This window comes from Piliocolobus tephrosceles, chromosome 2 (genome assembly GCF_002776525.5).
Source record: "Piliocolobus tephrosceles isolate RC106 chromosome 2, ASM277652v3, whole genome shotgun sequence".
Taxonomy (NCBI): Eukaryota; Metazoa; Chordata; class Mammalia; order Primates; family Cercopithecidae; genus Piliocolobus; species Piliocolobus tephrosceles.
In genome coordinates this window covers 56,261,414-56,287,538 of record NC_045435.1, presented here as the reverse complement: position 1 = coordinate 56,287,538, position 26,125 = coordinate 56,261,414, and the positions used below count along the sequence as shown (strand labels likewise).

Genomic DNA, 26,125 nt, shown 5'->3' with positions numbered 1-26,125 from the left:
AATAGAGTAATTCAGTGCAACAGCAAATGTCCCAAAGGGAGTATTCATGTGGCACAGGCAGCAAGGACTTTAGAGGAGAAGAGGCCATGTCAAGCTGAAAAGCTTATTAACAGGGAGGAGGCAGGATGGAAGTTAGGGCTTAAGGAATGGAGGGCCAGGCTCAGTGGCTCACATCTGTAATCCCCGTACTTTGGGAGGCCAGGTGAGCAGATCACTTGAGGTCAGGAATTTGAGACCAGCCTGGCCGACATGGCAGAACCCTATGTCTACTAAAAATACAAAAATTAGCTGGGTTTGGTAGCATGCACCTATAATCCTAGCTACTCAGGAGACTGAGGCAGGAGAATCACTTGAACCTGAGAGGTGGAGGTTGCAGTGAGCCGAGATCATGCCACTGTACTCCAGCCTGGGTGACAAATGGAAACTCCATCTCAAAAATAAATAAATGAACAAATAAATAAATAATAATTTAAAAAAAAAAAAAAAGGAATGGAGAGGATCTGGCCATGAAGCAGGGATTGAGAAGAGTGTTTTGGTTTTGTGGGTCGCATAGGCCAGGGCAGAACAATGGGAAAGCCCTGGCTGTTATCAAGAGACAATAAAGAGTTTCACCTCATTCGTGGTCGGTAGTGATCAGTAGGAAATGATCCTGTATGAGTCACTTGCAGCACTGAATTTTAGGATAAAGCAACTGGACTTCGTCCCCCAGGTCAGCATTCCCAGAGCATATTCCACGTTATATAAATATGAGGTGAAAAAAGGGCCCCTGATTGAATCCACATGAAAAATGCTGGGGTAAACACATCATGAAGGGTTTCGTTACTGCAGGCTTCCTCACAGACTTTACTGTACTAATAATGGATTAGGAACCTCCAAGGACAACAGTGTATGTCTGTTTCCCAAACTTATTCTCCTGCAGTTTTTTGTAAGTATCACTTGAGATTAGTGTTGTATAGAATATATGTTGGAAACTCTGTTCCCGGTAGTGGAAAGTGCCTGTGGTGTTTTTGAGCCAAGAAATGGTCCATACAAAGAAGTGTTCTGGAGAAAATGCATTCGGTATGGCATGTTATGTGGATTCATCGGGAGGGACTAGAGGCAAAGAGGCTTTTTAGGGGCTGTAGCGGCGCTTTGATTGGGTTTGACAAGCCTGAGTCTTAAACATAGTGTACAAGAAAGAAGGAAGGTATGGACGTCAGAAATGAGAAGGAAATAGGCTGGGCACCGTGGCTCAAACCTTTGTAATCCCAGCCCTTTGGGAGGCCAAGGCGGGCAAATTGCTTGAGGCCAGGAGTTCAAGACCAGCCTGGCCAGTATGCATGTGAAACCCCTCTCTGCTAAACAAAATACAAACATTAGCCTGGCATGGTAATACATGCTCATAATCCCAGCTACTCGGGAGGCTGAAGCATGGGAATCTCTTGAACTTGGGAGGTGGAGGTTGCAGTGAGCTGAGATGGTGCCACTGCACTCCAGCCTGGGTGATAGAATGAGACTGACAAAAAAAAAAAGAAAAGAAGAAAAAAAGAAGAAGAAAGAGAGAGGAAGGAAATAGTAACAACACATGGTGGGCACAGAGTCAGAGCCTTACCCCACCCAGAAAGCAATGTGCTTGTATTAGTTCATTCTCACATTGCTATAAAATGCCTGAGACTGGGTAATTTATAAGAAAAGAGGTTTAATTGGCTTGAGGTTTTGCAGCTGTACAGGAAGCATGGCAGCATCTGCTTCTGGGGAGGCCTCAGGGAGCTTTCACTCATGGCGGAGTAAAAGCAGCAAAGTTGGAGCTGGAACAGGAGGGAAGCAGATGGGGAGGTGCTACACACTTTTAAACAACCAGCTCTCTATCACTATAGTGTATCCAGGACAAGTGGCGCTAAACTATTTATGATCCAGTCACCTCCCACCAGGCCCCATCTCTAACACTGGAGATTACAATTTAACAGACTTGGTGGGGACACAGAACCAAACCATATTGCCACTCTGGGTCCCTTTTTCAGACAAAGAGGGTATCACTGTCTTGATTGGGTAATGAAGGAGGGGAATATGGCTCCAAATTTTCAGTCACAAATGATTGCGAGAAGAATACTGTGGCCATCTAAAATGAAGTCATGCCAAAATCTAGTTTTCAGGGTGAAAATGCATTTAAATTGTTGAACTACTGGGCTTCAGGTGGAAAGACAGGCTGTTAAACGTTAGCTGGGGCATTTGGAAATACATGACCAGAACTACGTATCGGTGTGGGGAGGGGAATGTAAGGATTGCCTACAGTGAGAGGAAACCATTTAAGAAGGAAATACAAAAGAATTACATAAACAACTAGGTAGAAAAAAATGTTCAGTACTTCAGAGGCTGTCTTCTATGGACTGCCTAGTTCTTTTTTTCTTTGGCCTTCTGTGATAATCATTCCACAGTTATCACTTCTTTAAGACAAATCAGGTGGGGGAAAGACTCAGCTAAGAATTAATTACCATTTACAACAACATAAACTGGGGTGGGGGGCAAACAGCTATAATAAATACTTATTTAGAGTGAATTTTATTTTACATATTTTTTTGAGACGGAGTCTCGGTCTCTCACCCAGGCTGGAGTACAGTGGCGTGATCTGGGCTCACTGCAACCTCCGCCTCTTGGGTTCAAGCAATTCTCCTCCCTCAGCCTCCTAAGTAGCTGGGACTACAGGCGCGTGCCCCCATGCCTGGCTAATTTTTTGTATTTTAGTAGAGATGAGGTTTCACCATGTTGCCTAGGCTGGTCGCGAACTTCTGAGCTCAGGCAATCCACCCTCCTCGGCCTTCCAAAGTGCTGGGATTATAGGTGTGAACCACCACACCGGGCCTAGAGTGAATTTTAAAAGAGAGAAGCACCCACATGGAATGTATGGGAGAGGGAAAGTAGCTGTGGACAGAGACAGAGAAATTACATTGGAGTTCTGAGAGCTGGAGGAGGAGAAGGCAGGGTCCTGAAGCCCAGCTGGGAGAGTGGTAAGCAGGGTGCAGTGGGAGCTCGTCACGCTGCAGGGAGCTGGGAAAGATGCTAAGAGCAGACAGGAAGACTGCTGGGTGCACAGAATCCTTGGAGACTTCACATGAGCTGCCTCTGTTGAGAGGTGGGGATGGGAGCCAGATCTCAGGCTAACAAGCAGAGTCCAGCCACAGGCTGAGACCACAAATAGCAGCTATTTCCTGAGGAAGCAATGGAGAAAACTAGGGCAGAAGTTAGAGGGAAGAATGGATTCAGGTGAAGTGGATCACCCTGTTAAGATGGCAGGAGCTGGGATGTGTTTGAGGTCCTGTAATGTGTGATGTCACCCAGGGCACCATCTGCCCCTCCCTGAAACCACATCATCATGGATCATCCAGAATCTGTGCTACTTTCCCACCCTATGAAAGCCCCTCCACTAGCAAAGGTTAGAATTTTGGAAAAAACTGGCAGATTGAATGCTTAGCCTGTCTGAGAAAGCCAGCAGCGATCTGTGGGTGTCGGCTTCCTCGCTTATCTGATTACCGAGAAGCTCACTTACACCGACCTACCAGATTAACTGGCAGTATTTCCCCCGCACCTGTGGCCGAGGGAGCTAGAGTAGCAGAAGATGGTTTTACCAAGTGCATCCAGAGAGGCTCCTCTCTGGCCTCCTCCTGAGCCAAGTTTTTCTGTCAACATATTGCTAGAGATGGACTTCCAGGCATTGGGGTTTCTGTCAAAGGTGGGACTATATCGCACAGTAGTTCAGTTAGGACTCCTTCAGGGGCAGATACCGGAAACCTAATCCATGCTAGCCTCAGCAAAGGAGAACACGTATTGGTTCATTTTGACCAAGAAACCAAGAGCCTTGCTTCAGGCACAGCTGATACAGGGGCTCAGACAGTGTCCTCAGGGCCCAGTTCCTCCTTGCCATCTTTTGGCTCTGTGTCCCCAGTGCTGGTGGTGCCTTCAGTGTTGGTAATGTGGCAGCTCCAGAGTTTACAGCTGCACAGGTTCAAGGTTGGTGGGAAAGAACAAAATTATCTTTTGCTGCAATCCCAAGAAAGAGCTCAGTGGACATCATTGGCTCCATTTGGTCCTGTGTCTATCTCTAAACCAGTCATTGCACCCAGGGGAATACAATATTGTGATGGCCAGGTTGGAGTCCCACCCAGACCTCAAAGACTGCTACTCAGAGGGGAAATTAGAAGTTATTCCCAGAAGAGAGGGCAGGGGAATAGAACTCATCCTGGAGTCCCTTATGTTTCTTCCCCCAAGAAAATTCTTGTTTTCCCTGTGGACTTAGGAGCAATGAAAGGCAAGAACTGATCACTGCTCATTCAATTGCCACCTTCCAGTGCCTAGAATGTGGCAAGTTCAGAAAATGCTTTTGATCATTCTGATCCCAGGGTTCGTGGATTGAGGTGACTTCTGTGTTTGACTAACTCATATAAGAATGTTAGAAATGATTCATATCTCATTTTGAAAATCATAATCTCAGTATGTGTTAATTTTGTTTTTGCCATAGAGAAATGCTACTTGATTACTGTTGCACATGAAGTTATTTCACTACCATGTAATTTGTAATATGCCTGAAAAGCAAAGTAATGAAATGACTTAGATCTGCAAATGGTTCTTGGTGGGTTTGGTGGGCACCGGGTGGAAAAGGAAGCGTCTGTTTGGGCATGGTGACTGAAATACGTCTGTGTGAGACACTCTCTTTGCTCTCATGAGGAGTTTGGCACAGTCCGTGCCATCTGACTGGTCCTGTCATTGTTCTCAGGTATGCAATAAAATCATCTTTCTAATGAGCTTTGTGGGCAACTGTGGGACGTTCACAAGAGGCTACCGAGCCATGGTTCTGGATGTTGAGTTCCTCTATCATTTGTTGTATCTGGTGATCTGTGCCATGGGGCTCTTTGTCCATGAATTCTTCTACAGTCTGCTGGTGAGTACCTGGTGTGGAAATATTTTATGTGAGGGGAAACTAGGAAAGGGTCCTATGTCCTCTCTCTCATCACAGACCCTTCCTTTTAATGGTGATTGGTGTGCCTGGTCCATCAATATTGAAGCTCCACAGTTTGCAGCCTTTGGGGGATCTGAGAGGAAAGCTCCACAGGAATTGGGTCAGCCCAGGAATTCAAGAGTCGCACAACTGCACTGTGTACTGTGCAGTCCAAATCTGTTAATTCTCAGTAATGGAAAATGCCCACAGTAGATTCAGATGTTTCCTCTCCATGCACCTTTGTTTTTCTTTACTTCTTAGACTCAGCCAGCACTTACACCAAGAGGAGTATTTTTGAGGCTGTCATCCAGCAGTTCTCATGGAATCCATTTCTCATGAACACATGTAGTGACTATAAGAGTAGGAGCTAGTTTTGAAGCCCCAGGATTCATGATCATGAGCTCAGTAGATTTATTGGTCCAGGAGACCCTTTCAGTAGCAGTTACTTTGTTCCGATATGAGCCAGGTGCTTAATGTCTTGACAGTCTATTAAGCTGGTTCCATCACCTTCCTCCTGAGCATGTTTTTAAATTACAAATCAAATAACTGCTTACTTTCCTGTAGTTAGAGGGAATCTAGACCTGTGGTGTTGTAGATAAGAAACCATTTTCTTGTGCCTACATAAAATGACAGGAAGCATAAAATTGACCTATCTGCAAGCAACACCGTAAAGAGCCTAGAAATATTAAAATATTTGTGAGGACAAAAATGATCAAGGCCTCAGGGTTGACTTACAAAGAGGGAGGGACTTGCAAAAGGCAGAGCAAGGAAAGCTCTTCAGGGAGGTGCTTAGAAAATCCCTCCCAAGCATGTATGAGAGGCATCCAGCCACAATCTAGTTTGATCCTATTGCGTTTTCTAAAAGTGAACTGAGGTAGTAGCATCATCAGAAGCTGGGAGTTACTCTTATCTTTCTGTAATAGGTTAGAGATTTGAAGGCACAAAATGCAACTGTGTGAGATGCTCCCTTCGCTGAACGTACTTGACTGCCTTGTGCCTCAGTTTCCTCATCTGCAAAATGAGAACAGTGTATCTCCCTCACAGGGCCGTCATAGGGATTACATGCAGCTGTTCAGGTCAGGGTCTTAGAATAGCACTGCCGAACGATTGCCAGCTATTATTATTGTCTTTGTCATTCTATATTCCTTCCCCCGTCCAAAACACCATAAGGAATTCACCGTTCAGATCACTAGGATTAGCTCATTCCATTAGGGGTGGATTTTGGCAGGCTAAAGGGAATGGATTCTTTTCCCTCATCTTAAAATAGATCTGGCTATATTTTGAGGTTTTAGGCAGAGAGGTCTCAGGATATACTTGTGATTCCCATTATGTGGCCTATTTTGATCACTTTGTATCAGAAATCTTTAGAGACTTAGGTCTGTTTCTGGAACTTTTTGTCTCATGCCATCATGTCCCTGGACAACAAATTCCTGTCCTCCCTTGGCAGGGTGGCAGAGTTCAGTTGGTGATCTCTCTCATCTCTGCCAAGGGGTCTCTCCCAAGAGACAGGAGATTCCCCTTTGGCCAACGCCACCTCGCCCCAGTAGACGCTTCGCCCTTTCCTCCAATCTGCCTCCAGTTGGCTTTGCTTCTTTTCTGTTCATTCGAGTCCTCTTCTTTTCATGACTTGCAGTGCAGGCCAGTGCCAGTGCCAGTGCCTGATGCAGGGCACATAATGGTGAGAGGAACACAGTCCCTACCCTCATAGGTCTCACCGTCTGGAGCACAGCACAGGGACAGCTGTTGCGTGAGTGCTCACCCTGTACTCTTCTCTACACGCTCTCACTACCACCTTTGAGGTAGATGGTATCTTCCAGTTACACCGGAGGAAACTGAGGCTTGGTGAAGTCAGGTAACTTGCTCAGAGTCACACTGTCAATAACTGGTGGAGGCAGGAGAGCCACACAACTCTGTTGATGCCCAAGTTGACACTGCCTTTTATTCAAGCATGTGAAAAAGTCCTCGCATCAGTGAAACTGGCGTTTCACGTTCTAGTTTGCATCTGTGCTTTCAAGTCTCTAACTTATCACAGAAAGATAAGAGTAACTCTCAGCTTCTGATGATGCTACCTCAGTTCAGTTTTAGGAAATGCAATAGGATCAGACTAGATTGTGGTTGGATGCCTCTCCTGTGCTTCAGGGGGGATTTTCTAAGCTGTGTGGATCTTGACTTGTTTGTGGCTTCAAGTAATATGCTCCTTTTGGTATCAAAGCCGTCCTGAATGTGTCTGGTAAGAACCAGAAAACACTGACACTTCAAATTATTCTACTAATAAGGAAAGCCTGCAACCAAAAGAAATTGGGCTGCCTATAAAAGGAGAGAGACCTCAGCAGGGAACACCCATGTGTTCCAGGTTTGGGAGAGCTGCCTCCATGCTAGCAGGCCAGAAGGCAGGGAGGGTAATCTGGTGGCCTAATTAAACTGCCGCCCTCCCCCAGCCCCCAAAGACTGGCTGGACCTGGTCTTGAGCCTGTATTAAAGCTGTGTCCTTAGAAAAATATTAACACCTGGAGATGAAAGTGTGCAAAGTTCATAAGCAGGCAGTTAACAAAAGCAGAAATCCAGATGGTCAGTAAACATGCAAAAAGGTTCATCCTTGGTGCTAAACAAAGACATGCTAACGAAAACAGCGCAATCCCATGTTTTACCTGTGACGTTAGTGAAGGTTAAAAAGCCTGATGGTGCCCAGTACTAGTGAGAGTGGGGTAAAACGGGCATGATTCTTTACTAGTGGTGAATGTAAAGTGATCCTGCCTTTCTGAAGGCAGTAGGCAAAATGTTTCTCTTATACCATTTGACCCAAATACTCCATTTCCAAAAATTTGCTGAAAAGAAAACTAGATGAGCATGTATAGAGGCATGTATAGAAGTATTCCTCGCAGCAGTATTTATTACAACATATAATTGGAAACATCTTGACTGTTTTTTAAAAACATATTAGTTATATTAATCATGTTTTTCCCATGTAGTGAAATACCAGGTATTCATTTTTGACAGGAAAATATTCCTGATGACTTGGTGAAAGGCTGGTTATGTGCCAGTATTATGGTCTAATATTTTTGTAAACAATATGTATCTATAAATTGCATTTTTTAAGGCCAGAAGGAATTAAGCTATTGAACGAATGTCTCTAGATGGTGAATTATTCGTGACTTCTTTTTCTTTGTGTTTTTCTTTGTTTTCCAAGTTTTCTCCATTGAACATGTATAATTTTCTAAATAGAAGAAAGCTTTTCTTTTGTATAAATAATACTTATTGACTGTTTTAAAATCAGAAATTACAGATGAGTGAAAAGAAAAAAATTGCTTGTCATTTCAATGATTTGGAGCCTGTATAATCTCTGCGGTCCTTAACAACAAAAAACAAGTATCATTTGCTTGTTGTCTGAAGTTGCCCTTACTTGCCACTTTATATTGAGCTGCTGGAAAATATTTAACCAACATTAACAGCAACACTTTGCCTTCTGTCGTATTGTATTGTATTGACTAAACGCCTCTTCCTTGCTTCCCTTTAAGTATCCTACTCTACCCAATGCCTTTCACAGAACTAGTCTCAGAACACAGATTGGTGTTAAGGAGGCAGAAAAGCCAACCAACCAGAAAATTACCTGCGATGTAAAATTCTAAATTGGAAGGGACTCAGAGATCAGCTGTCTCAGTCCACTTATTTTACAGATGAGGAAACAGAACCAGAGAGCTTAGATGGCTTGACCGACATCTTGCAACAAATTAAAAGCAGAGTCAGGATTTGACCCTGTCCCCGACTCACTTCATGGTGCAGTCACACCCCAAAGCCACAGTGGAGACCGAACCTTCTGTACAAGATTAGACAGCAGCCAGAGGCCATGCTAAAAACTAGCCTCAGGTCTAAGAGTAACTTCAGAGAGCTCTCTCCCCACACTCCCCACCATTCTCCTAGCCAAGTATCTGTGACTGTAGCTCTTGGAAAACTAGCCATCATCCTCCCATACCTATATGTACCTACAGGGATCCTCCATTCCTCAGGAAGCCAACTTCTTGCAAAGAGCAGGTTCCTTAGCAGAGGGCAAGCCTGGATTGTGAATGCACTGTGACCTGCAGGGGTCTTACCCTCACAGTGTTACCGCCACTAATGTCCCTGTGATATACTAGCTATGTGACCCTGCCCCAGTCTCTTGATCAGGAAATTAATAATTACTATTTATTGTACTTACTCAACATATGTATGCCAGTGTGCTAAGCACTGTGCATACGTGGTTTACTTATTCTTCATAATAACTCTACATCCTCCAGTTTGCAAATGAGGTAATGGAGACTCAGAGGGGATGATGAAAGTACCTAGCCTGAGATCATATGGTGGACAGTAGCTGAGCTAAGATTTGAACTTACATCTAAGTCCAGAGTTCTTGCCACTGATGCTGGCTTGTAGTACGTCTGCCTTCCCAGCAGACACTTGGCTGCAGGAAGGCAGGGACCAGGGTGGCTGGCTCTTCATAGAAACTCAATTCAGTACCTTCTAAATGAATGGATGCCAAGACCCTCATCACTTTCCTCTTCCTTTCTCTCTGAAACTTATTGGCACAAGCATGTATTTTCTCTATTTCCAGGCCCTCTAAATGGCTCTGGATACTACATGAAATTGCTATTGTTTCCTGCTGCCCTCTTCTGTGTTTATTTTTCCTCATTTTTACCATCTCCGTTTCACTGTGAAGCCAGGGAAGATGTTCAGTGTTAAGATCATGTGTAATGCTTTTGAGTTTCTAAGAGGGTAAATGCTCTATAAACCAAGTTTTCATTATGGGATAGTGATGTACATCTAACATCGAGGCTTCTTAAAATTCTTTTTGTTTGTTTTCAAAGCTTTTTGATTTAGTGTACAGAGAAGAGACTTTGCTTAATGTCATTAAAAGTGTCACTCGCAATGGACGGTCCATCATCCTGACAGCAGTTCTGGCTCTGATCCTTGTTTACCTGTTCTCAATAGTGGGCTATCTTTTCTTCAAGGATGACTTTATCCTGGAAGTAGATAGGCTGCCCAATGAAACAGCTGTTCCAGGTGGGTTTGGGATCTTCTGATCTTTTTAATGTTAAAAGATTATTTCCTGATTGTAACTAAACTAAAGAAAATAACGACTTTAGTAATGCAGCTGTCTCCCCCATTGTATCTCCCTAACACGTAGAGTGTGAATTTCAAATACAGATCTTCATTCTCACTTTACTCAAAAGGCAGTGTGGCATATCAAATGCTAAGAGTGAGTGACCAGATCTGACATTTATTTATTCACTAACATCATCTTTTAAACTAATGCAACGTTTTTGTAAAGCAGTGACCATATATATTGAGAGCGTTAGAGTATGCATCCCTTTAACTTAGTAAATCTACTTCTAGGAATCTATACATAAAGAAAAAAAAGCCTGCTGACTGTGCATGTAGAAACAGACATATTTGGGAGAACATTCGCAGCAATGTACAGTTGGAAGCAGTCTAAATGTTCAGGGGTGTTTCATCAGATCATGGTATATCCATGAGGTGGGGTGCTTTGCACATAGGTACATCTTTATAAACCTCCATGGAAAAATACCCACAAGATATAGCTGGAAATGGCAGAAGGATAACTATAGTAGGATCACATGTATGTCTTTTTTTTTTTTTTTTTTTTTTTTTTTGTGAGACCCAGGATCTCACTCTGTCTCCCAGGCTGGTGTGTGGTGGTATGATTTCAGCTCACTGCAACTTCCAACCTCCCGAGCTCAAGCAATCCTCCCACCTCAGCCTCTCCAGTAGCTGGGACTGCAGGCGCCTGCCACTGCATGTGGCTAATTGTCTTTTTTGTAGAGATGGGTTCTCGCCATGTTGCCCAGGGCTGGTCTCAAACTTCTGGGCGCAAGCGATCGCCCAGCTTTAGCTTCCCAAAGTGCTGGGATTACAGGTGTGGGCCACCATGCCCGGTCTTATGTTTTCTTAAAAATTAAGCTCATATCCATATACGAAAACATGGATGACTATACCTCCGGACTGCTAGCAGCAGCTCGCTCTCTGGGGCTTTTTTACTATATGCAGATTTTACAGTGAGCTCATGTTATTTTTACACATAGCAAGAACAGAAGAGATTTCCAATTTTGAGAGAGAAAAAAACTGACCATAATACTTTATTGATACCCAAGTGCCCTTTTCTCTCAGTTACAATAGTTGGCCCTACTTAGTGAAATACTACTGGTTTTTCATCCCCTGAGTCTAAGGAACAGACTAGAATCATTGTGGCTGACTGAGCCAGCCAGCCTTTGTGCTCTCCCTCCCAAAGGCTGTGTTCTTGACATGTATCTCCAGCCTCCCAAGTTGACACTAAGTCACACTTAAACTGCCAGCCATCTTAGAGTTGTGGACTAAACTGGCCTGGACCTTGGATTTCTATGAATGCCTGCTGATGCTTCTCGTGCAGACTTGGTATAAATCTTCCTGGAGTCTGTACGTTCAGTAGTATCTGTCTAAGAGTTTCAGCTGTTTGTCTTTAAAGTTGGAGAGGTGCTATTTAAGTGCGATATTTCTAGTAAGCCTACAGGAATTGACATTTTTGGCTTTTTTCCCATCCAGATCACCAAATGAAAGTGTAAATTGCATTTCTGCTTTGAATTTATATGCAAGATTCTAGGGTGTTATTTATGTAAAGAATTGTTTAATCAGCCGTGAATTGGGGACTTCAAACATTTTAACCATATGCTGCCAGATTGTTCATCATAAAATTTCCTTCTCTCTCCCAGAAACCGGCGAGAGTTTGGCAAGCGAGTTCCTGTTCTCCGATGTGTGTAGGGTAGAGAGTGGGGAGAACTGCTCCTCTCCTGCACCCAAAGAAGGTAGGACCTCCTAACTGTAAGGCCCATAATATCGGGCTCCTTCAGAGGCTTAACTGGTGCAAGTGGTGTTGGAAAAAGATTAAATGTACTGCTCAGGAGTAAGGCTATAGCAAAGGGAAAGACTGAGAGAGAGGAGGGAGATAAAGGGATAAGAAGGTTACACATGAGGAAAAGATCTGATGTGATTCAGCCAGTTTACACTGAGTGCCCGCCGTTTGCCAGGGACTCTGGTGTACTCTAAGAGACAGTAATGTAGTGGAGGGTGCAGGCAGGCCAAATGGTGATTGCTGGAGAGTTGCCCAATGCTGGGAATAAGGATGGAATACAGAAGTTAGGCACCTAGCCTGCTACTGCGGTCAGCGTATCACCAAGGAAGTGATACCCAAACTGTAACAGAAGACTCTTGATATTCCAAGGAGAGGGAATAGTACATCTAAAGGCTTTAAAGGTCAAAAGAAAAAAACAGCAAGTTTGGGGAGATAGTGATTATAAGGAAGGAGAGTAGCAAGAAATGAAGCCACAGATACAAACAAAGGGCTAGATCATGAAGGGTCTTCTGTGTCAGGCTTAGGAGGCTAAACTTCATCCAGAGGATGGTCAGGGGTTGTTGGAAGTTGAGTAATGAAATCTGTGTTTTAGCAAGACCCTTCTGCAGCTGGAGAAAGGAATGAGGCAGACAGCAAGGCATGGCTCTTACTGCGTAAACCAGTGAAAATGAACAGCCTCCAACATAAAGCAGTTTATCCAGAGGCCCTGCTGTGAAATATCCCTGGATTTAGTCCTCACATCATCCCCAGTGAGGAACTTGGGTCCTGTGGCATAACCCTCACCCGAGAGACAAGATGCCTGTGACTCAGAGTTGTGAAGCAACTCATCTAACATGAAAAGACTGTTTGCAGCTGGGTCTGGGGTTTAAAACCTGAAAAGGACAGGGCATGTTTTAGATCCCATAGAGGGAGAGCAATACTACCATAGCTGGAGAAATTAGCAGGGGTTAGCGATGAAAACAGAGTTGCCCCAGACGACTTTAGCTTTTGAAAGAAAGTACTTGGCTCGATTCCTTAATTTTATTCTTTCGTGTGCCTGGTAAGATGGCATTCAGGAAACAGAATTTCAAAATCCCGGTCTCTCCTTTCTCCTCACGTTTTCTGTCTGTTATTACTTGCCATGTTCACAGAGCTGGTGCCTGCAGAAGAAACGGAACAGGATAAAGAGCACACATGTGAGACGCTGCTGATGTGCATTGTCACTGTACTGAGTCACGGGCTGCGGAGCGGGGGTGGAGTAGGAGATGTGCTCAGGAAGCCGTCCAAAGAGGTAAATTAATCCCAAGGGGAAGGAAGGGCAAAGGCGGCGGGTGGGGTGGTTGGCGGGAGCACCATGCAGTGGTGTTGAGTGTAAACTGAAGACGCAGAGGAAGAGCTGGGAGTAGGGCTGAGTAGCTGCGGAACTAGCTCATCAGGCTTCTTTCCTCTCTATCATGTGAGGTGGTGCCGCAAAATCAGCTGCGTGGAAAGGGTTAGCTCTGGCTCTCTGTTCAGTAGATTTAGGGACTGTTTCCATCAGGGTTAGGCCTGATCCACCTGAACGCATGTCAAATATCCCTCCTGGCTGTGTCACACCACACTTGGAGAAATCACAATTGAGACAGGGGATTTGAAAAGAGATGCAATTTTGAATTTAAAAGTTTAATACCCAATTTAATTTCTACCCAAGTAGATGAGGTCTCACTTGAGCTGTGTCCCAGGCTCTGCAGACCAAAGGGTCACAAGGGACCCAGACTGATTCAGACACCTCTCTTTTCCAGGAACCCCTGTTTGCTGCTAGAGTGATTTATGACCTCTTGTTCTTCTTCATGGTTATCATCATTGTTCTTAACCTGATTTTTGGGGTTATCATTGACACTTTTGCTGACCTGAGGAGTGAGAAGCAGAAGAAGGAAGAGATCTTGAAGACCACGTGCTTTATCTGTGGTGAGTGTTGCTGGCCAGCTGCAGCAAGGGTGTGAAGGCCCAGCGTGGCAGAGGCATGTGGAGACTGCGAGGGCGTGATGGGCGGGTGCGTGCCCAGTTATGCAGGAGAGGGCACCGGCTGCGTCCTCTTGACTCTTCTACCCTCTGCAGTGAGTAAGGCTCTACTTGGCCTTTATTCTGCTGGGAAGTATTTACAGACCTGGGTCTGATTGAACTGCTACCACTTACTAACTATGTAACCATCATTTCGTCATTTAACATCTTTAATCCTTCTTTCTTCATCTGTAAAATGGGTACAATAACATGTCCTTCTCTGCATTATTGTGAGAATTAGGAGAGACAGCATATGTAAAATTCCTAGCTAGACCCTGGCACACTGTAGGCATGGGAGGAGAAGTAGTGAACTGCTACATAAAAGAGGTACATGGGCACCAAAGAAATCATTTTCAGTATAACTACAGGAAAATATTGGTAAATGTAAACTAATCATGGAGGAATCTGGGTTGCTGAGTAATCATTTCACGATTATTCATCATATGGCTACTAAATATATAAATTTCCTAGTGGTACGTATGCTTAAAAGAACAGATCATTTTCCAATTAAAGACTTAAATTCTTTGCTTTTTGCCCCCTCTCAAACCTTTTTAAGCTTTTTGCTTTGGCGTAATTTCAGAGTTACAGAAAAGACATGACTATCCAAAGAATTTCTATATGCTCTTGACCCAGAATCCCCAAATATCAATATTTCATCTCATTTGCTTTATTCACACACACACACACACACACACACACACACACACACACACATTGTCTAATGTGAGTGGCTGACAGTGATGCTTTCTTATCCCTAAATATTTTAGTACACATTTCCTAAAAACAAGAACATTCTCTTGTGTATCTACAGTATAATTATCAAAATTAGGAAGTTAAACCCAATCCAATACTGTTATCTCATCTACAGACCTTACTCAGATTTCATCCTTCATTGCAATAATGTCCTTTGCAAATCCTACCTCCTGTGGGGCTGCAGTCACCATGCCTCATTAGCCTCCACTGACACTGTTGAAGCATATAGGTCAATCATTTTGTATAACGTCCCTTGATCTGAGTTTGTCTGATGTTTGCTCATGGTAAGATTGAGGGTATACGTTTTCCACAGGAATATCAAAGACATGCTGTGGTGTTCTTTTCGTTGCATCATATCAGGAGGCATGTAATGCCAGTACATCTCCTAACTGGTATCTCGGCTCATTGTAACCTCTGCCTCCTGGGGTTCAAGCAGTTCTCATGCCTCAGCCACCTGAGTAGCTAGGATTACAGGTGCCTGCCACCACAACTGGCTGATTTTTTGTATTTGAGTAGAGATGGGATTTCACTGTGTTGCTCAGGCTGGTCTCGAACTCCTGAGCTCAAACAATCCACCTGTTTTGGCCTCCCAAAGTGCTAAAGTTACAGGCATGAGCCACTGCGTCCAGCCATGATACTAACTTTGATCATTTGGTTAATGTGCTAATTGCCAGGTTTCTCCAGTAACTCCATAAAGTTACTTTTTTGGAGAGACACTTTGTAAATATCCTGCTTATTCCTTAAACTTTCACCCCTTAGCTTTAGCATTCATTGATGATGTTTGACTGGCTCTATTATGATGATGGTTGCCCAGTGATAATTTTTATTATTACTCCTACATTTCTTTATTGGCTTTTTATTGTAAGAAAGAATTTTTTATTCTCCCGACGTATGTATGTATATTTCTGTGTTTGTATTTGTAACAACATGGACTTATGGATTTTTATTTTATTCAATGGGCTATAATCTTTCACTATCATTATTTATTTTGATGTTCAAATTGCTTCAGATGTGGCCAGTGAGAGCCCTTTCCAGCTGGCTTCTGGGTTTAGTCATATTATCATCATTTTCTATGTACTCTCTGACTCTTTTGGCATCATTACATATTCCAGGCTTAGGCTCACCTCATACATTTCCTGACCCATCCCTGGAATCAGCCATTTCTCCAAAGAGCCCTGGTTCTTTTTAATCGGAGAAAGGTATTTAGAAGCCAAGATCTGGGGACTGAGTGTGCTCATTCCTGTTGGTGTGCTGCTGCTCTCAGGGCTTATTAGGGTACAGATCTAGAGGAGAGGTGTATGAATCTGCATATGTGTGTATGTGTACACAGCACATGTATCTGCACACATCTGTGTCTATATGTATGAAAAACGATGAATTCATACTGATACCTTTAATTCCATTTCAGCATTACAGGGTTTATCCTTTCTCCTTTTCTCTATTTGCGTTCTTTTCTCAGGCAGTGAGGAATCCGGCTCCCATTATCCTCAATATATTTATTTGATCAATCCTAGAATACATAGAGACTAGAATTGCCCACCCAGGCCTCTTCAAATTATAAACCCACCAGCTAGAGTTCAAAATTTGTTTAAAGTTCTTGTTGTCCTTATTCTGCTTCCTCAAAAGCCCTTAACATACCTGCATTTTGGCATTTACCTGGACGAAGGGACTTCACACTCCCTGGTTGTCTGCAATGTGTGAGTGTGTCACACACATTCTCATTTTACCCCTAAACACTCCTGGAACCTAGACGGTGGTCGTCCCATTCACTGACAAGGCCACTAAGGCATGTGGAGATGAAGCAGCAACTGCTAAGTGGCAGAGGTGGGATTCAAACCCAAGTCTGTCTGACTCACAGCCTGTGTTTTCCTGCCATAATGTAAACATGAATGCACTTATAAGGCCAACAGAATCCGACTCTTTATAAAGATAGGAGTGAAACCACAGCCCCCTTTCTACTGACAATTCTGTTACTGATTTTCTCTTTTACCAAGACTGCTCAGTTGGGGCTGGGGGCTTTTTGTCTCATTTTTAGGCTTGGAAAGAGACAAGTTTGACAACAAGACTGTTACCTTTGAAGAACACATCAAGGAAGAACACAACATGTGGCACTATCTGTGCTTCATCGTCCTGGTGAAAGTAAAGGACTCCACCGAATATACTGGGCCCGAGAGTTATGTGGCAGAAATGATCAAGGTGAGTGGAAAGGCCTCCCGGGAGCAAGGTCGTGGGCCTACTGGCCTGGCTTCTCAGCTCTGAGCAAGGCCCCAGCAGCCCGTGGGGGAGCTGCACAACAGAAAAATAACATCCGATGTTGCCTGAGCCCTTCTCACTGATGGGGCGCTGTGCTCTGTGAACTTCGTGTGTTCTCTTGAGTGATCCTCAGAACCACCAGACAGGTGGTATCAGCCTATGTTCATGGGGGAAATGTTGAGCCTCAGTGTGATTAGCACGTGACCATGGAGCTGGGGCTGGGATTTTAATCTGGATCAAACTGCATAGCCCGATTTCCTGTCACTATGTTAATCTGCCTCTTTTCTCGATGATGCTTTTTTCTCCCTTCTTTTTAAATAACATCTACTCTCTAAGAGGTGTCTTAGAGGCAAAGTGATTAGCCTGGTTTGTGTTTGCCCTCAGCCTTGCCTTTCTGGGAGACACTCTACTGATCATTAAGAAGTGATCACATGATGGAGGAATTTGAGTTCCAAATTAATCTTCTCCCTGATGCGAAGTGTGGATACTATGTCCCAGGAAGGGGAGAAGCTGCTTCAGGCTGTTAGAGAGCACTTCTCAGGCAGGTTTTGCCGAGATACCAAACGTGCGCTGTGGGTGTCCCGGGCCAGCTGTCCTTTCAGACCTGTGCTTTTCGAACGTCATTAAAATGTTCAGGGGTGGAGAGTGGAGTGAGAAGCATGAACTGTGAAATCGAGGGAGTCTGTGATTCACGCTGGCTCCCTCTGAGGAGAAGGGGCCAACTCTCCTTCCAGTTACCAAGGACTTGAGCGCTCGGCCTCATAATGACTTACGCTAAAGGAGCCTGCTTTTTATGTAGATGTAATTTTCAAGCTTTTTATGTGAAGATACTGGAAGTCAGGTCTGTTCAGAAAAGTATCATCATTGACAGGCCTAGAGGCAGCCAGGCTTTCAGTTTTATTGCCAGCAGGGCAGCGGTTACGTGGTTGTATTGGCTGAATACCCCAATTACAGAGGCACAGAGGCCTCTCCTAGGCTTTGGAGGGCTTTCTGGAGATACTGTGCCATCTGCACCTTTGAGGTCCTTAGAATTGAATTCTGTGCTTCCCAAATTTTAATGTACATGTGAATCATCTGTGGAGCTTGTTAAAATTCAAATTCTGACTCAGCAGTCACTTCCAGGACTTGAGATATTCTGCATTTCCAACAACCTTCCAGGAGATGCCGAAGCTGCTGGTCCGGGAATCACCCTTTAAGTAGTAAGAGCCTCACAGCGGAGACAAAACAGATGCTTACTTAAGATTACTCTCAGAGGGGTTGTGTGAATCATGACGAGAAATATTGCTAATCCTTTACATACATTTGGCCCTCTTTGGTTTGTAAAGTCCTCTCACCTCTAGTATCGTATTTGGTTGTTAAAGTTACCCTCCATGGGGAACCTGGAGGAAGGGACTTCTGGGGTGGGGAGAAATAGATGGAGGTTCATGGTGTAACTTTTGAAAAAGGTTTTGAAAGAGAGGATGAAGACACTAGGGTCATAGATTAGCAGAAAGAAAGGAGGAAAAAAAAAATCAGCACAGAGTGGGGAGAAAAAGACACAAGTTGCAGAATGCAGATGATGGCTCATCCCTTTTACAGATAAAAGCCAGGCTGGGGGTTAAGCGACTTCCTAGGAACAGCTCAGAAGGAACTGAGCCAGAATTCAAACCAGGCTGGGCTGACCGTAGAAATCGCATTCCATAATCATGTTGTTGGTAGGAAACTGGGAGGATGCTGGTGCTTCTGGGCAGACTCCTATTTTTAAGCAGATTAGGGATTCTGATGCGTGCCAGTGTGGATTTCCACAGGTGAGGTTTCCAGGGTCAGGACACATTAACTGAAAAGTCCTCAATTCCTTTCTTTTCCTCCAATTGTCGACACTGGCAAATTAAACCCTACTCAATCAGCATTTATACTGACCGAGATCTGTCCACATGCACAGATAATGACCTTCATTTGCATTCGAAGTCTTAATGTCTAGAGGAGGCCTATACTGTTCACCCTTGACTTATGTTCCTTCTCACCCTTCACTTTGTTCTCTTGTCTCTAAAGTGTTTGAGCGGGTCCTATCTTTAAATCTTCCAGAGGCCAGTTTTAAAATTTTCTGTTAATCACCTTACTTTCTGGTCACAGAAAACTCTGGCACACTTTTGGGTTTCTGTCTCAATCGTGGAGACTTAAAGGCGTCTTGTGAGCAGTCACTTGATGAGGATTAAGAGCCAGAGTGACCTGTAGCCTGCCACCCACCCAGCCCGGTCAGAGCCCGCTGCATGGCAACACTCTGAGAACCTGGGCGTTTGGTGTGCTTTCCCCATCTACATCATTCTTTGATTATATGAGACATCTTGTCAGAAAACCTAAAAATCTACAGTAGCAAAGAATTCTTCTCTGAATGTTAAACTTGTTGCAGAACCAGATGTTCTGTGTGCTAAGTGGTAGCTCAGAGAAGCATCAGATCTACCAGCCAAACGGCGGTGCCTTCTTGCTTGCGCTATCTGCTGTGGTGTTTGGTCTTGAAACCACAGGAATCCCTGCTGGGGACTCCTAAGGGAGCATTAGCCCCATCAGGGTAGCAGCTGGGGTGCTCAGCTGAGTCATTTGGCGTGGGTGCGGGCTGGGGCCCCATGGGACCTCAGAGCTGCGGTGCAGAGGCTACAAGACCACCTGCGGGCCCTGATTAGTCACACCTTGTGGAGGCAGCCACAGCTGAGACGAGGCCCCCACAAGCCTCCCCCTTGAGCAGGGGCATCCTACCCACTGCTGCTGGGAGGGAAAATTAGGTGAGCTCTTGAATGAGCCAACCCCAGGAGGCTGTAGCTACTCTAGCGTGGAGGACAGAGAAGGAACAGCTGATGGGCACTGGCAGAGATGGAAGGAAAAGCAGGTTGGAGGGCTCACTGCCCTCTTGCTTACCTTACGTCTTTGAGACAGGCTCTTTTAGGGTATGTGGTCCTCAGGAAAAATACCTCTTGCCTAATTGCAGAAGGCTGGGATGTTGGATTCTTCTGCAGCTCTCCTTCAGCCCATGGATGAAGATCCCAGAGACTCCTGGAGACTTGTGGAGTGACAGCTGCCAAAAGGCAACCCAAGAGAACCAATGGAAAAGGCCTCAGATGCCACTCAGGCAGGGAGGAGCCCAGCTGCCCTGAGAGCAGCTCCTTGCAGACAGCAGCCTCAGAGATGGCAAATGGGTTTTCATCTCAACCCACACTGGGTCATAGAATTTACCTGGGGCACTGTATTGAGAAGGGTTCTTGGAAACCAAGGCTGACTTGGAAAGAATGACATTTGACGAGTCATGAATGAAAGAGTTGTCTGTGTGCAGAGCCCTGACCCTCCCTGCTAGACCCATATCCCAAGGGCACATTCCCTCCATTGGTGGCTGCTCAGCCATGTGAAAACACAACAGCCTGTCTAGATCAGATATTTCACCTTTCCTAATTCCTGCTGGAACTGGCCTGCAGACAAGGTGACAGGACCTCTTCTCGCTGTAGATAGAAACAGTGTGTTTCTCGTATCTCTGGAGGGAGGGAAAGAGGGAACATGCAAAGAAGCTCTGTCTTAAGTTGAGAACTCTGCAACCAGCTGTTCACCCACAAGTTAATCTTGTTTCAACATAATAGATAGTATATTTCCTCTCCCCTTTTGGTCTTACCCTCTCTCCTTTCACTGGAGATGGGAGTATCCCCCTCAAAGCTGGGGCCAGGCTGATGCCTACCATGAAATTCTCACTACCCAAGAAGTGGAGGCAGTAGATCCAAGGTGAGAGTTTCTGCTCTGTGCCTTCCTGCACCGCGTGACCTTGGGCAAGTCATGGGACTTTGCTGACCTGGGTTTCCTGTCTATACATCGCGGTTCATACCACCTCACACATCCGTTGGGTGGTAGACATGAGATAAATGAGACCTGGCAGATGGGAGGCACGCATGGAGGGAGGGAGCGGGCGAAAGAACAACTGAGCAACAGGCCCAGAGCACAGCCAGCCAGGAAGCAGGGGCTGCGGGGCTGACAGCAGAGCTGACAGAAGCATCGTTTCCTATGGTTCCGAGACTCTGCAAGACTCCTTCCTTGGCTGTGGGCATGCTGTCACTAAGAAAAGTCAGAGTAGGCATCTTGACTCTTAAGAGCCTCCTCCCCTGGAAAATCCCTATGTCTTCCTCTCTCTTGAACTTTAAATCTGTAAGCGTGCTTAAAAGTTGAGGCAGGGCATGGTTGACGTTAGCGTTCTTTGTTGAATAGGGCACAGATACTTGTGAATTCCATCCATGTCTTTAGTGGTTTCCTCTACTTGCTTTTACTGCCCAGAAGTAGGGCTTTCAGTGATTTGGGGAGTGGACCCCGAGTTCTGTGTATTCAAGGCAAACCTTAGATTAATCATGAAATCATTCATGGTTCGCTGGTAGATTTGTCCTTCAAGTCAATCAAGCACCTGATGGAAGGCGATGCTGTCGAGTACTCAAATGACCAGGGGAAGTGAACCCTCCTCCACTGTATCTCACAGTGCCACTCAGTTCCCGAGATGCAATTTCATATTCATTGACTTGGGCCCCAGACAAGCCTGTGCTTTCAGAAAAATGTGACTGAGTTGACCTGACATAGCCCTTGGCAAAATCAAGGGAAGAGGGAAAAAAATTTCCTTTCCCTGCAGGAACTTGAATTTGGTGCCATCATAGTTTTGGTGATAGCCTTTTTTAATAAGCAAATTTTTATTAACCTTGATCTACATTTAAGTTTTCACAGTAATTTATATGCTGCACACCCTTTTTTGAATAATTTTAGCACTGTTTGGCTTTGCTCTAGTGCGAACTAAACTGAGAATTTGTGTTAGTCTATAGATGATGATTTGAAAGGCCATGCTATTGGAGCTATTTAATCGAAGTAAGTGGTGAATTCATTATGAGCACTTTGCCTGAGAGAATTTAGATACTGCACCCTGGGCATGTTGCAGGTAAAAGACCAAATATTTGATTCCCAGCAAAGAAACAGCAGCCTATTTTTCTAGTACAGTCAAATGCAGAAGACTAAATTATTCTTGAAAATTAGACATTTGAGCAGCATTAAGAAGGAAGGTTGGTAAAGAAGACCAAACAGTAACTTAAGTACACAATAGTAACGATACGGAATTAACATGAGTGCCCATCAACAAATGAATGAAGAAAATGTGGTGTATAGACACAATGGAATACTATTTGGCCATCAAAAAGGAATGAAGTCCTGTCATTTGCAGCAACATGGATGGATCTGGAGGCCATTATCTGAAGTGAAATAAGCCACGCACAAAAAGACAAATACTGAATGTTCTCATTTACATGTAGAGGCTCAAAAAACCAAAATTGATCACGTGGTGAGTGGAAAGCTAGATAACAGAAACTGGGAAGAGTGAGACAGGGGAAAAGGGAGAGGATGAAGAGAAATGGGTTAAAGGGTACGAACATCCAGTTAGGTAGAAGGAATATGTTTGATAGCACAGTACAATGACTATAATTAACAAGAATGTGTGGTGCTTGGGTGATGGACGCCCTAGATACCTTGACTCGATCACTAGGCACTATATACATGTAACACAATTTCACATATACCCCATACATTTGTACAAATGAAAAAATATAAGACATGTCTTCTGCTAATTATAGATTTCATTTCTATATCTTGGAATTCTGCCCTGTTAACATAACTCTTACATTTTCAGAGGTATGTTTTTGAGTGAATTGCATATAAAGACAGACTGATCCGATAGAATATTGTTCGTCCACATTTCAGAATGTCCTGATACCTTGGACTGCTCTGGCTACTTCTCTAGGATAGCATATTCATTGTGACTAATATGGACAGTGAAATATTGGGGGAGAACCTGCCTCCCCATGATAGCCAGAGAGTTCTGGAATGCACCAGGGCTGCCGTTTCTGGAGGAGCAGTCTGTGCTGGGCTCTGCTTTACCCCGGGAAGGGCAGATTGGATAGTAATGAATAGGTCATGTATAATCAGTATGCATGACATAAACACTATCCATGCCTGATCTCACTTAATCCTCATCACAGCATAGTAGGTGGCACTATGAACATTGTACAGATGGGAACCTAAAGCTCAGGAAGGTTGAGCAACTTTTGCAGGATCACGGCGCTGGAAAGTGCTAGAGCCAAGACTGAAATCCAGAGCTGCTGAACCAGAACCCACCCTCAGGTTGTCCTGACCCACATATCCACATGTGGTTACAGATGTGGTTACCTCTGTGCGCATGCACACAGCCCTCCTGTCAACCTGCAGCCATTGGTTGGCTGGCGGCCTCTGGTTTGGACTGGCGCATCTTAGACTTGGACTGGCTTATCCCCCAGCCCCAACCCCAAGTGATACTGAATTAGCCTCCTTTAAAAGAGGCAAGGTACAGTAAAGGCCCCTTTGCAGGCGGAGAGAAGAGTGGGAAAGAGGATCTCCTGGGGACACTGACTGGCTAATGCATAAATCAGTAAGACAGGAGTTAGATGGGGTGTGACTCTCAGAGCTGCTGTGACTCTCACCAGCAACCACTGCTCAGACAACCAGCTCAACACTCGAGGGCTTGCTGAGAAGGCGGGAGTTCAGGAAAGGGTATCAAGTGCAGCCCTCGCAAAGGATGTATCTGAAATATATGTTAATTTTGACCTGCTGAAATATGAGAAACTTCACTACCCTCACCTTAGCTTGAAACAGGGAATGATATGGCCTTTGGTGGCCAGATTCAGGAGATGTCTAAGTAAAAGGAGGAGGACGATTCACTGAACCACAGCCAGACTGGAGCTTCCACACCCAGGTGACTCATCTGAATGAGTTTAACTCCCTAATAATTACACATGAGAATGTCTGGTCCATCATCCTTTAAGCCTGGTGCTGACTTTTTCTCACAGTGGGGGTAGACACCTCTCTACTTTCTCTCTCTGCCTCTCCTGCTCCCTCTTCCTCGCCCTCAACATTCCATTGGAGATTTTCCAGTTTGTTCCATTATGGGTTAGTTCACTTGACCTCTTCAGAAACTAGCTATATAGGATCCAGAAGCAAAGGATCAATTTTCCAGATCAAAGGTAGTCTCAATGTGGCAGCAAGTGGGATGTTCCCAGAAGGTGGTGGGGTGCTTTTGCATAGGAGGGGAGAGTCCAGGAGCCCACATTCCTGGAAAATGCTTTCCTGAAAGCTGCGGGTAATTTGCTTCAAAAAAGCAACACGCAAAAGAGCCTTTTTGCCTGACAGCACCTCCTGGGTAACATTTCCAAGCAAGTAAGTTCTATTAGCTAATTCAGTGCTACTAAACATCTATGAGGAAACGTTTTGAGAAGATTCAAAAGCAGTAGGACATCTGGCCCTTGTGTTTATCTATATTTGATAAGATGACACAGGAAGCAAACACAGAGAGTAACTCTTTAACAAGGGCAAGAGATCAGAATGGAAACTGAATACCTGCGTGTCACTACCTTCTGTTCAAAAGGGGAACTGGCTGAAGTCTTACACCTTTCTTGACCCAAGAGAGAGCCTGTGAAATCTGTAGACACTTTCTGAAGTTGGGGACAACAGCTTCCAGCCAGAGGCAATGCAAAGAACCAAGTGCAGGGGCTGGTGGGAGTAGAGTTACCTGTAGATCATAATTAGAGAAGAGTAAGGACCTAAGTTGAGGGGGGAAAGACGGTGGCAGCAGTGACCGGAGCCAAGAAATGAGCATAAAAATTCACACAGCCATCATGGGGCGTCTCAGTTTAAGGAAATCAGAAGTTGGAGTCCCTGCCAGACAACACTTAGGTGCAGGAGAGAGGAAGGGCGAGTCCAGCAGGGCGTGCACTTAACCCTGCCCTGACCTTTCTGCCTGCGTGTGCACCTCCTCTGTGCACGAAGCAGGCAGGTCCTGGCTGTTGATAAAGCGCAGTGGACGCCCTCTGCTTCACGCAGATGCACGCCGATGGGTTTGGGCCTTTATTCTGAATTCCAGTGAGTATGCTGGGAGGAAGGGAGTGCCTGGGTATGTTCCTAGAATATTGATATTTCAGCATTGGTAGTGCCGAGCAGCAGCTTTCCTTGTGGCCTAACCTGGGAGGCCACGAGCGCTGGTTAAACTGTCACCTGGACTCCGAAAGCCGTTAACCATAGGTGAAGATCCAGCCCGCGCTGCCTGCCAAATACGATTCCCAGAATGCCCCCTGAAGTTAGCTGGCACCACGGCAGAGTCAAGAATATCGGAGCAGGGAGGAGTGAAGAGGGATTTGGCACTGGCTTCCTGGTGGCTGGAAACTGTGTGTCAGCGTCATTGGACTCGCCGCCCAACCAGCCAGGCCTCTCTTACCCCACCCTGTGCACTCGAATTTGGGTTCGTGTCAGTGGCAGCTGCACAAAGCAGTTGCTCAGCTTAAGTTTCCCCACCCAGCCTTAGAACACATTCTGCCCTTTAGTCTAGAGGGGATGAAATCACCCCTTGTTCCACGGAGCACTTCACAGGCACTTTCCTTTCATTGTGAAGCACTTGGCATTTGGGTCCCGGTTCTGCACTGACCTCCCAGTGCTCTCCTCCGAATTTCCTACATTCTGACCTTTGTGGAGGGTGTACCAGGTGCTGTTTGTAACAGTGAGTTGAGCAGAGCCACGATCCTCCCTGAAGGAGCTTGTGTGCTAAGGGACAGCATGGGGCATGAGTCACGTATACCCAAGAGTCTAGTCCGTGAGACTGTGCAGGACCTGAGGGTTATGCATAGACATTGTTCCATCAGCCACTGAAGACTGGCTTCACCGCGCATGAAACCAATTCTCCCCATTGGCTAGTTGGGCCAGGGATGTATGCGTTTGTATGTGCTTATTACACACATGAAATACCTGCATACATGCACATTTTCCCCAACTTGGCAGATCTGATAATCTCCAAAAGTGCATTTTCTCCTCCCCCTCCCCCCACTCATACCCTGACCCACCCTCCTGCTCCTTCCCCGACTGCACTGCCACTGTGCTGCCCCACTTGCCCTTTACTTCCAGACATCCTAACTACATTTGTAACTCCCCTGCTTCAACTCCTTTATTTCCTGTGTATTCTAAATATTGACTGTGTCTGGTAGAGCTGGACTAGAGTATCATATGATACTGAGAAGTGTGTCACCATGAAAATGCACTTACAAAACTGCTCTCACCTGGAAAATGTTCTGAATATGACTGTCTAGATTGGGTATATATATTCAGAGTTCTTTAAAACCTACGTCTTTAGTGAAGCCTACTGTCATGCCTCTAGGAAATGTGAGAATGAGGAAAAGATGTTAGTATTTAGGGATAGT

General features: G+C 45.0%; 1 protein-coding gene across 6 annotated transcripts in view; it reads left to right on the top strand.

Annotated features, from left to right (window-relative positions):
• The window catches only part of ITPR1 (inositol 1,4,5-trisphosphate receptor type 1), a 355,793-nt gene that overhangs the window by 309,339 nt on the left and 20,329 nt on the right, over positions 1–26,125 (top strand). For all 6 annotated transcript variants that reach the window (XM_023218580.1, XM_023218584.1, XM_023218583.1 and 3 more), the window contains 6 exons: positions 4,748–4,912; positions 9,808–10,003; positions 11,707–11,799; positions 12,977–13,116; positions 13,607–13,772; positions 16,654–16,814. In XM_023218580.1, the coding sequence (XP_023074348.1) occupies positions 4,748–4,912; positions 9,808–10,003; positions 11,707–11,799; positions 12,977–13,116; positions 13,607–13,772; positions 16,654–16,814 (921 nt within the window). The remainder of the gene's footprint in view (positions 1–4,747; positions 4,913–9,807; positions 10,004–11,706; positions 11,800–12,976; positions 13,117–13,606; positions 13,773–16,653; positions 16,815–26,125) is intronic.